The sequence below is a fragment of the Anabrus simplex genome, chromosome X (assembly GCF_040414725.1).
Source record: "Anabrus simplex isolate iqAnaSimp1 chromosome X, ASM4041472v1, whole genome shotgun sequence".
Classification (NCBI taxonomy): domain Eukaryota; kingdom Metazoa; phylum Arthropoda; class Insecta; order Orthoptera; family Tettigoniidae; genus Anabrus; species Anabrus simplex.
Genome location: NC_090279.1, coordinates 152,972,577 through 152,986,961, shown reverse-complemented (window position 1 = coordinate 152,986,961; position 14,385 = coordinate 152,972,577). Strand labels below are relative to the sequence as shown.

Genomic DNA, 14,385 nt, shown 5'->3' with positions numbered 1-14,385 from the left:
AATAATAATAATAATAATAATAATAATAATAATAATAATAATAATAATAATAATAATGAGTTGAATATTACCATGCAAACCATAGAAAACAGAGGCGAGAAAAGTATTTTGAAGAATAAATGCATCAGGCTTCCTCTGACCACTGTACAGAGGAAACAATATGTCATAACGGATGCGGAGAGGGCAGCCAGGTCACCCAGACTCAAGAATTTTTGGGAGAAGAATAGGAAGACAAATTTGTTGTAGTTTGATTTAAGTGCTCCAATGTGGGCGTAAACTCTGTAAATAAATAAAATAATAATAATAATAATAATAATAATAATAATAATAATAATAATAATAATAATAATAATCTGAAACACCAAGGTCGTAAATGCACACTTTGTTCATCCAGAAGGACGAGGGTTTGATTCCCCATTAGAATCTAGCATAAAAGTTAGCATATTTATCCAATTGTAGGTCAACCTTTTCTTACATTTTCCTTGCTTCAAAAAATGCCCCTCAGATAAGAATCACTACACGCAACACGGTTGGTAATGTAGATGACACACTTTATCACTGCAACAGGAAAAATTCTGCAAAATATCGCCAGAACTTGCCGCAAGTAGGTTTCCTTACAATCTGCTTTACATCACACTGACACAGACAGATCTTATGGCGACAATGGGAAAGGAAAGGGCTAGGAGTGGGAAGGAAGTGGTCATGGCCTTAGTTAAGGTAACAGCCCCAGCATTTGCCTGGTGTGAAGGTGGGAAACAACGGAAAACCATCCTCAAGGCTGCTGACAGGGGGTTCGAACCCACTATCTCCCAAATGAAAACTCACAGATGTGTGACCGTAACCGCACAGCCAACTCTCTGTTGCACCATGTAGAAAATAAATAGTCCTGGGATTGCAATAAAAAGTCACTTGCTTTATGCAGGAATTTAGGTTAAATACAGGTAATCAAATTCTCCTTGTGATGCTCTCCAAGTTTGTGGAAAATGTAAAAATGTAATCATTTTAAATAACTGTTATTTTTAATATATGGTAATAAAGCATGAAGCATAAAAGATCTGAAATTCTGTACTACGAATTAAACAACTTTTATTATGAAAAGTTTTTTGATACAGCTAAAATTAATGGAGAAATTTGTTGTCTTCTGTTTTGGCACCTTTAATTTTGGTATGCTACTCTATGCTAATCACACAGTATACAGGCTGTTCCTGGATTTAAGTAAAGAGTTGCACGAAATTCTGTATAACTGCTTTCCCGACACATAACAAACAAACAAGAGACAGACTAATGAATAAAAACTGAACGAAACCTACTTTAAACCTTTGTACCTAATCGAAAGATAAAAATACAAGACAAAAATGTTAAGTGTAGGGACACACAGATAACTGGTAAATTTCCTTCCCTCCACCTCTCGTATTTCTAGTTCATACTAGCTCTCTCTGTGGATCAGCAGTAGAGTGTTGGTCTCCGGATCCCAAGATAGCAGGTTCAAACCCGGCAGAGATAGTCGGATTTTTGAAGGGCGGACAAAAGTACATTCTACACTCTGTGTCATGCGATGTTGGCAAGTAAAAGATCTCTGATGATGCATTTGGTGTTCACCTGACAAAATTAATTAAAACTCAGCCTTATACGCCCAAAAGAGATTCGGTTTACTCTGCCATCTAGTAGGCCTAGAGTAAAACGAAACGTCAAAATTGATGAGCAAGCAGCCAGATGGCATCAAATAATAATAATAATAATAATAATAATAATAATAATAATAATAATAATAATAATAATAATAATAATAATAATAATTACTATTGCCGGCCCCACGGTGTATGGATAGCATGCCTGCCTCTTACCCGGAGGCCCTGGTTTAGATTTCTGAACAGCTCAAGGATTTTTACCTGGAATCAGGGCCTGGTTTGAGGTTCACTCAGCCTACATGATTACAATTGAGGAGCTATCTGATAGTTTAATGGTGGCCCCGGTCTAGAAAGCCAAGAATAGCGGCCATGAGGATTTGTCGTGCTGATCACACGCCACCTCAATCTAGACGCCTTTGGAGTGAGCAGTGGTCACGAAGTAGGCCATGGCCCTTTGGGGTTGTTGCGCCATGGCATTTGGTTTATATTATTGTTATTAGTTACATTTCAACAACCTATGGATTGAGATTATACAACTTCCATCACTTACTCTGCCATGTTAACTTTCATACTAAACTTTGCACCAATTCCCACATATGGTTTAGAGGCATGTGCTCTACAAAAGATTGACTATAGTGGAATACAAGCACCAGAAATGAGATACATTAGAACTATGAATCAAATTACTCCAAAGGAACTGGCATTGTGGTCCCTATTACCAGTGTAATAAAGCAGCGTACAGTTCAGTGGTATGGGTACATTATGAGAATGAACAGAAAAAGGCCGGCCACAAAATACTTTGACCTTACTGTCCAAGGAAAAAGACCAATGGGAAGGGCAATGAAACACTGGATAGAGACAGCAAAATCAGATGTAAAGGAGAGAAACCTCAGATGGGAAGATGTCTTAGAACAGAAGATATATCAAGACAGGGGAAGACTGCAAGCGCTTGTACACCACACCCGGGAAACTGGAGTAGGTTGATGAATAACAGTCTTTCTCCACTCACTTTCCACCATATCACTGTTCCACACTGTTAATTATAAAGGTCTTTTCTTTCCCTTTTACATGTGCTAATACATGTTATATCAAGCTGCTTCTGTGTTAAAAATTATGAACGTCCTAATGATACCTTCCCTACTGGATATTTTAAAAATTATCGGCACTCTTTCTAATCTAGAGAAATGAATTTCATTTTATGTGTCCGTACTGAACTTTGATTAAACCAAATTAAAATAAGTGAGTTAAATCCACCTTTTCAATACAAATTAAATAGTGTTTATTAAACAAACATTTAATGGGACTAGTTCCGACCTATTTAAAGGTCATCTTCAGCTTTATCGCGTGTAGAACAACGTATTTGAAACACAGTTGTTTTAAAGATGGTCTTAAATCATAGAAGTTTGACACTATAAAAAAAATGTATTTAGAATTTCCTTAAAACACTTTTGTTCACTTAGCTGTGGGAATATATGAGAAGAAGTCTTAGTATTCTTCGTAGTATTCAAGAACGTAGATACAAGTCGAAATTCACAATCTTGATGAGGTATGGAATTGGGCACATATGCATTAATGTTGTTGTAGAAGATAAGAAGTCTTTTGATATTCTTCATGTCACTGTGGAGTGTAGATACACTTTTACACTTTGAATCATATATAATCTTGATGAGATGTAAAATTGAGCATACATGCAAAGTAATGTCCTAATTAAAATATGACTTGCACAAATATATTATTGCAGTGGAAAGGAAACTGTGTTTCAAATACGTTGTTCCACATGCGATATGGCTGAAGATGACCTTTAAATAGGTTGAAACTAGCCCCATTAAATGTTTATTTAATAAACACTATTTAATTTGTATTGAAAAGGTGGATTTAACTCCCTCATTTTAATTTGGTTTACTCTTTCTAATATCACACAGTCATTAAAATAAGAAATCGGTTTCTTACCCTGTATCCGGCGCTGGTGGGATGAACATGGGAGTGATGCGTCTCTTCCCATCCGACGTACGAGTCTCAATCTGCTTGTTGATAGGTCCCTTGTGAGGGGTCAGAGGCGTCGAGGACTGCGATGTTTGGTCAACGGGCAGTGGCTGCGACGATGTCGGGGTGGTGTTTGCTATGTTGTTGGCAACCAATGCTTGCTGCTGCTGTTGCTGCTGCTGTTGTTGCTGCAGTTGTTCGTTGCGCTCTCGCACAGCCAGCAACTCGGGTGTCTCCACGACAATGGCTTGGCCAACAGTCGAGGCAGTCAGAGACTTGCCATACATGCGTTCGTGGAGGGAGGCCTAAAGAACAAACAACAGAGCTCTTCATTCTTAAAATGACACGTAACACTATGCACTAGGTGAGAGACAATGAAACCATCCTTTTTTTTACAAGTTGCTTTAAGTCGCCCGACACAGATAGGTCTTATGGCGATGATAGGACAGGAAAGGGCTAGGAGTGGGAAGGAAGCGGCTGTGGCCTTAATTAAGCTACAGCCCCAGCATTTGCCTGGTGTGAAAATGGGAAACCATGGAAAACCATCTTCAGGGCTGCCGACAGTGGGGTTCAAACCCACTATCTCCCGAATACTGGATATTAGTCGCACTTAACCGACTGCAGCTATCAAGCTCGGTAATGAAACCATCACTTAGAAGAAAATTCCAACCATGCACTAATTTTACCTATACCAATATTAGTACCAATTGCACTCAACTGATTGACTCAAACATGAACAAAGAAGAATTATTGTACCTTATTTTATAAATGAAATCTTTTTGAGGAGGAAAGAGAAAATAAGATAAGAGAAGTTACCTTTGGCTCTAGAGTGGGTGAGCACCGCATTGCATGTTCGTGGAGGAAGATTTATACAGTGATCGCCAAATGCAGCATTAATATGAGGATGAAAGAACATATTATTATGCATTTTTGTCATCTTTTCTCGCCTAAAAAATCTGCACTAGTAGAGCCCAAAATAAAAATTTCAGGATATCACGGCTTTGGCTACAACCCACCAGTATCATGAACATGTTTGTAGGTCAGTAAACAAAATAGCGTGTTCATTAACTTTTCGAGCATGTTGATAAACAAAATTTCTTTAACTTTTGTGAATGAAACTTTTCATTAACTTTTCGTGTTTTTGTTAACATTTCCATTCGCACATACGCAAGGATGCAATTAGAGTACGCAAATTCGTAGTGCGGAATATGATGAACTCTTTATTCTTCTAAAAATGTACTATCAAGTCGCAAGCGAAAGTTCTAATATACAGTAACTTTAATTTTGTATGATATTCTTTTAGCTGTGTTCAAATGTAGTTTAATTTCCAGCTTCGCTCCTCGCTGAATAACCTAACCTCCCATAATCACTTGTGTATCAACAAAATAATATTACCCTAACTAGGTTAAATGAAGGTTTTCTTTATTTTGTACTTTTACCAATTCCTTGATATTGTTGTATAAAGCTTCAAACACATAACTAGAACGGCTTGTTTTGATACTCTAGACAAATACGTACACAAGTGAAATGTCTGTTAGTTGCTAGGAATCTTAAAGTTATACCTATAAAAATAAGAGCCTGTCATTATTAGTGGAGCCGGCTTTCCGATAATCAGTATCGTTACTTGCAATTTCAGACAAAATTACTGTCAAAAAAATTTTGAAAGCCAGCTGCATCATGAATTAAAAGTTCTGACATGTTTTCTCCAAACTTAATTCTACTCGCCTTTCCAATATTTTTCTTTGCTACATTTTGCGTCTGTGCTTTTCTCTAACTGTACTTAGTAAAATAATTAAACCTGCAGCTGTAAGAATTTTCTTCTCTCTCTGACCCTATCCACTGTAACCTCACGAACAGCTATTTTGGTGTGGACCAAACTGCTGAAGAAGTTTGTTAACGAAAGTTAATTAACATGTTGAGAAATGTTTTCATTAACATTGTTTATTAACTTTGGTGTGGACTAACCATAAGAAGGTGCATGACCAATTAGCTCCATCAAGCCACATCTGAGGACTGTTTTTTATTATTATTATTATTATTATTATTATTATTATAAAAATAATAACAACAACAACATTATTATTAAATTACAAATAGATTTGATATTCTGGAAGAAGATCCTACAGAAGACACTGATGAAACAAATGACAAAGTTTGTGAACGAATGTGGAATAACGCGGAACAAATCATGACAACAGTAGCAATGAAAGTGATACCAAAAGGTGTTAGTAAGTAAAAGAAATGGTTCGATGAGGCATATCAAGATGCAGTTAATGAAGTGGCAATATGGCGTAATATGTGGCTGCAGTCTAATAAGATGTTGAAGAACTATACAGAGAAAAACAGAAAGAATGTAGTAAATTAATTCGTAGAAAGAAAAAAGTCTATCTGGGACAACAAATAGAATCAACCCAAGATGACTACAGAAACAGGAACATCCGCAAGATATATGGAACAGTCAACAAAATTAAAAAAGGATTTCAACCAAGATCGAGTATTATGAGAGATAAGTATGGAAATTTAATTGCTGATCAGGATAAATTATTAAATTACTGTAAGCAATACTTTGATTCCTTGCTGAATTGTGCTGATCCAAAAACCTGTATTGGTAAACCATCTAGTTCCACATCAGAAGAACAAATACCAGAGCCATCATATCAAGACGTATTACAAAATTTTATACATTTAAAAAACAATAAAGCTTCGGGTTGTGACAACATTCCCGCTGAGCTTATTAAATATGGTGGAGAAAGATTACATAAATACATATATAAGATCATTCTAAGGATATGGCACGATGAAGTTATTCCAAAAGAATAGCAGGAATCACTTATCGTCACAATTCATAAAGGAAGGGATAAGGAAGAACTTCAAAATTATCGTGGTATATCTCTTGTAAACACGGCCTACAAAATTTTGTCTTTTATTCTTTTACAGCATTTAAAACCATTTGATGAAAATGTTACTGGGGACTATCAAAATGGTTTTCGTAGTAACAGATCCACTACAGACAACATATTAGCAATTAAGACTATTAATGATAAGGTGTGCGAACATAAGGAGTCAGTTCTTTATCTCTTTATAGATTTCTTCAAGGCATATGATTCAATCCAGAGAGAAGGGCTGTGGAACATCATGATGGAGTTTAGCTTTCCCATAAAATTAAATAACATGTGCAAGCTGTGTATGGATGGTAATGTTAGCTGTATTTTGCTCAAGGACAGAAAATCAAGTTCCTTCCAGAATAAAGGTATGTTTATGCTGCAGCTTCGCTGCTGGCACATCGCCAAGCCTTGCTGCTCGATGTTAGGCAATGATGAAACAAACCAATGGATCTCAATTGGTGCTTTTACCCTGGAGCCCGGCTTATAGCTGTGCTGCAGGCTGTTATCCTCGCCACATCCATGGTCTCAAACACGTTTGATTTTCAAGGCTGGCACATCGCCGGCTATCCTGTAACTTAGACTGTGATTGGTTCTTTCAAGGTCACCCGCTCTCCTACTCTTCCTCTCTTCGCACTCTCTACACATGTTCAGTGATCACTTGCTCACTTGTCCGGCTCCACGGCTAAATGGTAGCATGCTGGCCTTTGGTCACAGGGGTCCCGGGTTCGATTCCCGGCAGGGTCGGGAATTTTGACCATAATTGGTTAATTTCACTGGCATGGGGACTGGGTGTATGTGTTGTCTTAATCATCATTTCATCCTGATCACGATATGCAGGTCGCCTATGGACGTCAAATCGAAAGACCTGCATCTGGCAAGCCGAACTTGTCCTCGGACACTCCCGGCACTAAAAGCCATACGCCATTTCATTTCATTTTACTTGCTCACTTCCTCTCTGAACCCGTCTTCGAACGCAATGTGGTTTTGAACCAGCGGCATGCGGATCATCATGAGAGGTTCATATGGGATAAAAGGAGTGACGAGATGACCAGCAGCCAGTAGACCTCGTTCTCAGTTTTATGCACGATAGTGGCCCGAGTCATCGTGTTTAAATGTGAAGTTTCCATTTTTAAAAAAAATTTTTTTTATTCTGTTGACTATATGTTTTTCTATCTTTGTGTATTTTTAATTTGAATTAAATATATATAATTTTTAGCTAGTGGCTTTATGTCGCACCAACACAGATAGGTCTTATGGCGACAATGGGATAGGAAAGGCCTAGGAGTTGGTAGGAAGTGGCCGGGGCCTTAATTAAGGTACAGTCCCAGTCCCAGGTGTGAAAATGGGAAACCACGGAAAACCATCTTCACGGCTGCATATGCGGATGATATTGTTCTTATTGGCCACAATGAATTAGAAATTAGGCAGTTATTTGTGGAACTAGAGGAAATGGCAGCAAAAATTGGTTTACGGGTAAATGATAAAAAGATACATTTCATGGTTGTACAGAGACCGAATATGAAGAGGTTAACAGATTGCCTATGAAAATTGGGAAATATATATTTAAAAGAGTAGAGTAGTTTAAATTCCTTGGTGTATTAATCGATGAGTAAAACCACAGGCAACAGGAACACCAAGCTAGAATTAAGAATGCAAATAAGGCATTTTACTCTATGAGCCCTATATTAGGCTCCAAATTTTTAACAAGGAATGAAAAAATGATTATCCACAATACAATCATTCGACCAGTACTTCTGTATGGTTCCAAGACATGGAGTATAACCAAAAAAGAGCAGCAGCAGTTGCAAGTCCTTGAGAATAAAGTTTATAGAAAAATATTTGGCCCATGGTTTGATCCTATCTCTCAAAGCTGGCGGAAAAGATCTAAATATGAGATTTACACCCTCGATCAACACTACACTATAATGGGTGTGATAGAACCCAACAGACTGCGTTGGGCTGGACATGTACTGAGGATGCAGGATAACAGAGCACCAGTAGACCTACAGTATACAAGGGATCTCTTAATGGGAAAAGACCTTCAGGAAGACCCCGAAGCACCTGGAAGATCAACAAGGTATGCTGGACCCTCCAAACTGATAACTGGGAAGAGCAGTAACAAGATCGAAAAGGCTGGAAGGGGATTGTGAGATTGGCACGGGAAATTCATGTCCCTCAGAAGCATACGGAGTGAGTATTAAAGTTCTGACATAAGTGTTCTCTCCAAACTTAATTCTACTCGCCTTTCCAATATTTTTCTTTGCCACACTTTGCGCCTGTGCTTTTCTCTAACCATACTCAGTAAAATAATTAAAACTGTAGCTGTAAGAATTTTCTTCTCACTCTGACCCTATCCATTGTAACCTCACGAACAGCTATTTTTGTGTGGACCAAAATGTTGAAGAAGTTTGTTAACAAAAACAGGTAGTTAAAATAATGGAAAGGATATTAGAAAAAAGAATGAGAAGAAAGATTGAAGGAGAGTTAGAAGAGGAACAATATGGCTTCAGGAGTGGAAGATCTACAGTGGACCCAATCTTTAGCATGGGACAGCTGATGGAAAAGAACTGGGAATATGGAAAGGATCTGGTCATGACTTTCATAGATATAGAAAAGGCATATGATAGTGTCCCCAGAGAGGTTTGGGAAACCATGGTTAAAAAGAGACTTGGAAGAAAAATGTTAGAAATGGTGCAAGCAATGTACAACAACTGTGTTACCAGAGTACTGACCCCCGTTGGAAAGACAGAATGGTTTAGGAATAAAACTGGACTAAGACAGGGGAGTAGGCTGTCACCTCTTTTGTTTATTATGGTCATAGATGAAATTGTAAAGGAAACAAAGGAAGTCTATGGAGAAAAAGAGATGAAGATGCTCCTATTTGCAGATGATGATGTGATCTGGAGAAAGAACAGCAAAGAAGTGCAAAAACAACTAGATGCACTGAACGTAAAAATTGAGAAGTATGGCAAGAAAATCAGTACAGAGAAAAGCAATACTATGGTGATGTCGAGAGGGGAAAGGCAAGGAAAGGGCTCTGTGAAAATTGGAAATCAGAGTCTGGAAATTGTGGACAGCTTTAAATACCTAGGAAGTGAATTAATGCAAAATGCTAGGGTGGACATGGAAATTAGCAGGAGGGTACAGGAGGGCAATGCATTCTACCAAAGTGTGAAAACTTGTTTGGAGCAAAGAAGTACCAAGGAAAAGTAAAGAGATAATGTACATAATGTACTATGTACCCATACTGACCTATGCAGCTAAGACTTGGACTTGGTCTAGTAGGCAAGAGAATAGAATTCAAGCAAGCAAAATGAAATTCCTAAGAAGTATGATAGGAAAGACAAGGAAAGACAGTGAGAAATGAAGATGTTAGGAAGGAAGTTGCGACAGAGAGTTGAAAAGAATAAACTAATGTGGTTTGGACATATAAATTGGATGGAGGAGAATAGAATTCCAAGATAGATGCTTGAGGCAAAGCATGAGAGCAAGAGGAAAATCTACAAAGTGGACTGAATCAGTAAAGAGCGGCACAAGAAGACGGAATTTAGACTGGAACAAGATCATGGAAGAGGAATGGTGGAAGGGAAGAGGCAGAAGTGCCATAACTACCCCGACCCGGCAGGAGCTGGATAAGGGAAAGTAATAATAATAATACTATTACTACTCCTAATAATAATAATAATAATAATAATAATGATGATGATGATGATGATGATGATGATAATCCTGGAGACAAGGAAGGAAATGTCAAAAGTACTCAGACAAACGAAGAGGAGATAACATGAAGGACCAATTGGAATCTACAGAAAAAGATTTCTGAGATCACAATATGCGAGACTTCTATAGGACTTTCACAAGAAGAATCCAAGGATGCATCCCACCGAATTTATGCTTCTGAAAACAAGAAGGAAAACTTGCGCTGTCTAACCAGGATAATTGTAAGGAGTTGGCTAGATATTTCTCTAAATTACTCAATTGCGTGGAGCCAACATTAAGATGGCCCAAAGAAACTCCTGTACGTGTAAACTCTGAATCTCCACCACCTACCAAAGAAGAAATCCAGAGACACATCGTTAGACTCAAAAATAACAGGGCACGTGGAAAAGATGGCATAGTTGCAGAACTCTTAAAGAACATAGGCCCAAATACACTTGAGGAGCTCACACTAATAATCATGGATATTTGGAAAGAAAAAAGCTATCTGAAGAATGGAAATGTCCACTTATCCATCCGTTACACAAGAAAGGTGATAGAATGGATGTAAATAATTACACAGGGATTTCTCTCGTTCAAGTCACCTACAAGATTCTCTCCGCGTGTCTTCTTCAAAGAGTACAAGAACAGCTTGAACACAAAATTGGAGAATATCAAGCCGGTTTTCGACCTGGGCATTCCTGTGTTGAACAAATTTTTAACTTGAAGATGATATTGAAAAATAGAGCAACCCAAAGCTCTCCGATTATTTGTAGTTTCATCGACTTCAAGAAAGCGTACAATTTGGTCGATCGACAGTCTCTCTTTAACATCTTAGAAGAACAAGGACTTGATCCAAAGACATTAAGACTCATCAATGAAACACTCATGGACAAGAAGTCAAAAGTAAAATTTATAGGTGCAGTATCGGAGCCCTTTATGATTAAGTCCGGCGTGCGACAGGGTGACGAATTGTCACCACTGCTTTTCAACCTTGTTCTAGATAAAAGTAATTCAAGAATGGAAGAATGAATTGAAACCTCAGAAGCACTGGAAACCCATTCAACTTGGACGAAAGAACAATGAAAAAGGTCAGTTGTTTAGCTTTTGCAGACAACCTAGCGATACTGACAGACAGTGATCTTTCAGCGATCAAACAGATTGAAGTCCTCAAAGAATGTGTTGAGAAAAATGGACTTCAAATCTCATTCGAGAAGACCAAGTTTATTTGCACTAAATTCAACATTCAGGAATTACAAACAAAATAAGGGCAGATCAAACGAGTTCCATACTTTCAATATCTCTATTGAGATCCTAGAACCAATAGGGTTGGAAAAGGAACCACAGAAAGTCCGATTACAAACACTCAAAAGAGCATATTTGAGAACCCGTAACATCTACAACAAGAAATGCACGTCCATACATACAAAAATCAAACATTATAATACAGTGATTAAACCTGAAGTGCTGTATGCAAGTGAAATCTTGGTACTGTACTTAATAATAAAGGTGATCTGGAAAACATCTTGAAGGAGGAAAGGAAGATCTTGAGGAAAATTCTAGGCCAGAGATAAAAGAAAAAGGGTATAGACTTGAATCACGCAAAGCTACAGAAAGACTGTCCAACCTTGCCGCAGACATCAGGAAACTAAGACTGAAATTCTATAGGCACGTTCACAGACTATCGTCTTCAAGGCTAACCCACAAGATTTTGACATATACTGAAAAACTGAAGAACCATGGATACAAGATATTAAAAATGATCTGGAAAAGGCCCAGATAGAAACATCAAAAATACTGGACAGAAACATTTACCATCAGAAGATAAATAGATGGATAGTAAAGCCAGAGAATGAAGTCCCTAGAAGATGGGGGACTAAGTGGTCAGAGGAAAGAAAACAGGCACACAGTGAAAGAATGGAAGCAATATGGTCTGTTCGAAAGGCAAATCATAAATGTAATGTGTGATCCCACAAGGTCCATATGCAAATAATAATAATAATAATAATAATAATAATAATAATAATAATAATAATAATAATAATAATAATAATAATAGCTGCAGTCGCTTAAGTGCGGCCAGTATCCAGTAATCGGGAGATAGTGGGTTCAAGCCCCACTGTCGGCAGTCCTGAAGATGGTTTTCCGTGGTTTCCCATTTTCACACCAGGCAAATGCCGGGGCTGTACCTTAATTAAGGCCACGGCCGCTTCCTTCCAATTCCTAGGCCTTTCCTATCCCATCATCACCATAAGACCTATCTGTGTCGGTGCAAATAGAAAAAATAATAATCCTCCAGCAAGATATTTGACGTCATATGAAAATCATGGATTAAATTGTTCAGATACACTAAAAAAAATTATCAACCATTCAACAAAAAAGGCAACTCTCATGAAAAATCGTTTATTAACAGAAAGAAGGATCTTCAAAGAAATTAACATCATGGAAAAAAACATCCGCGAATGATAGAACCACACGCAGAAACAAGATGCAGAAATTTTAATATTATTCAGACATTATAAAGTGGTTACCAAGCCAGAAACATTGTACACTGCTGAAACTTTGGGCCAAACCGGCAGAGAAGTACAATAACAGGAAAAGGAGGAAATAAAAGATTCTGAGGAGGATTCTAGGACAAATATGTTGATGGACAATGGAGACCGAGATGAAACAATGAAATATACAAGGAATCTGAAGGAATTGCAGATGAGCCCCATTTTATGGACATATCCTCAGGATGAATGAAGACAGGCTCAAGCAAAAGATTCTGACCCAATTCGAGGGGGAAAAAATGTTGTTCCCAGATGGCTCACTGAAACCCATAAGGATATCAATGGTGTATTGCAAAAAGGGTGTTATCAACAATTTTGGCTATCAGGACACTACTAACTTTTCATTTAATTTATCCTTGTAACGTTAATGCAAATGGACTTCCAGAAAATTTCCGCAAATATTTATGTACAGAAGTTGGCTAAATATCAAAGCTCATTTTTAATACTTTTTTTTCCACCTCCTGAAAAGTTGAATTTTTTTTATAAAGGCCATTTTGCATGACAGCAAGGATATGGAGGAAATGGGTATCAGAAAAGATAATATTCAGGGTCAAAACCATTTCAGAAAAATGGTATCAAATTTTAAGGGTTGCTATGAGGTAGTTGGAAGGAAACCTTCAAAGATGGTCTTTTCAAAAGAACAAAGAAAAGAAATAAGCTACTGAAAGAATGAATACTGGTGGACTTTAAAGCCATTGGAGGAATGGAAGACGAATGTAATATATACCTAGAAATTATTTCAATTTTAAAACTTTCATGTTTTAGTAATGTTAACCGGCCCTTGGGGAAAGATTATGAGCATGCACCTGTTCAATAAGTATGAAATCCCGGAAACAGAATGCCTGATCACAGTAGGTGCACTTCATGGACAGTAGCTGCAGGTTATCTTCCGAATCACAAAGCTTTTCAATGTCAAACATCTTCTCGGATGGTGTCTGAAACACCTTTGGTCTGACAGTGAAGTTACGTAGGTCGAGTCATAAGTCATGGCAACTATTTTTTTTTTTTTCTTCCAAACAGGAGACAACATGGAAAATCTAAGATATGCATTTGGAAATGTACGGTGTGTACTTGCATATGATGCCACTAGATGGTGTATGTAAACAACAGTGTGGGTCTAAGCATGCCTCCAAGTTCAGTGTGTGAGTGAGAGCATCACAAAATGGAAGTCAACAAGCAGGAGCAATGATCGTATATTAAAATAGCAGTTCTATGTGACTATGATCTAATCCCCAAAGTCAAGAAGCCATTACGTGGACAACGGTTTGCTAACAAAGAGGACATCATAACAGCATTTCGGAGAGACGTGTCACACGTTAGCGATACACATGCAGCAAATGGTATTCAGCGCCTGCCCCACCGCTGGCAACGCACAGTGGAAACCTTAGGTGATTATTTCGAAAGTCTGTAACCAGTGGAGACCTGTCCTTTGTACGTAGTCTTGTGTATTTGTTGTCTATACCATAATAAAACAATGTTTACCAATGGCCTGTGTCCTGTCACTTTCCTACGAGAATCTCCTGAAGTCAGAATTTGTCTTCAGGCACTATGCAAAAAAAATTAGTTGCCATGACTTATGACTCGATCCTCGTATCATACCAGGCCGCAGTCCAGAGATATCTAATACAAAGACAAGATAAC

The 14,385-nt window shown here is 37.8% G+C and overlaps 1 protein-coding gene across 1 annotated transcript in view; it reads right to left on the bottom strand.

Moving 5' to 3' along the window:
- Positions 1-14,385, bottom strand: part of Hira (histone cell cycle regulator-like protein) — a 235,811-nt gene that overhangs the window by 77,743 nt on the left and 143,683 nt on the right. Inside the window, exon 9 of the mRNA XM_068230932.1 lies at positions 3,579-3,916. Within this exon, the coding sequence (XP_068087033.1) occupies positions 3,579-3,916 (338 nt within the window). The remainder of the gene's footprint in view (positions 1-3,578; positions 3,917-14,385) is intronic.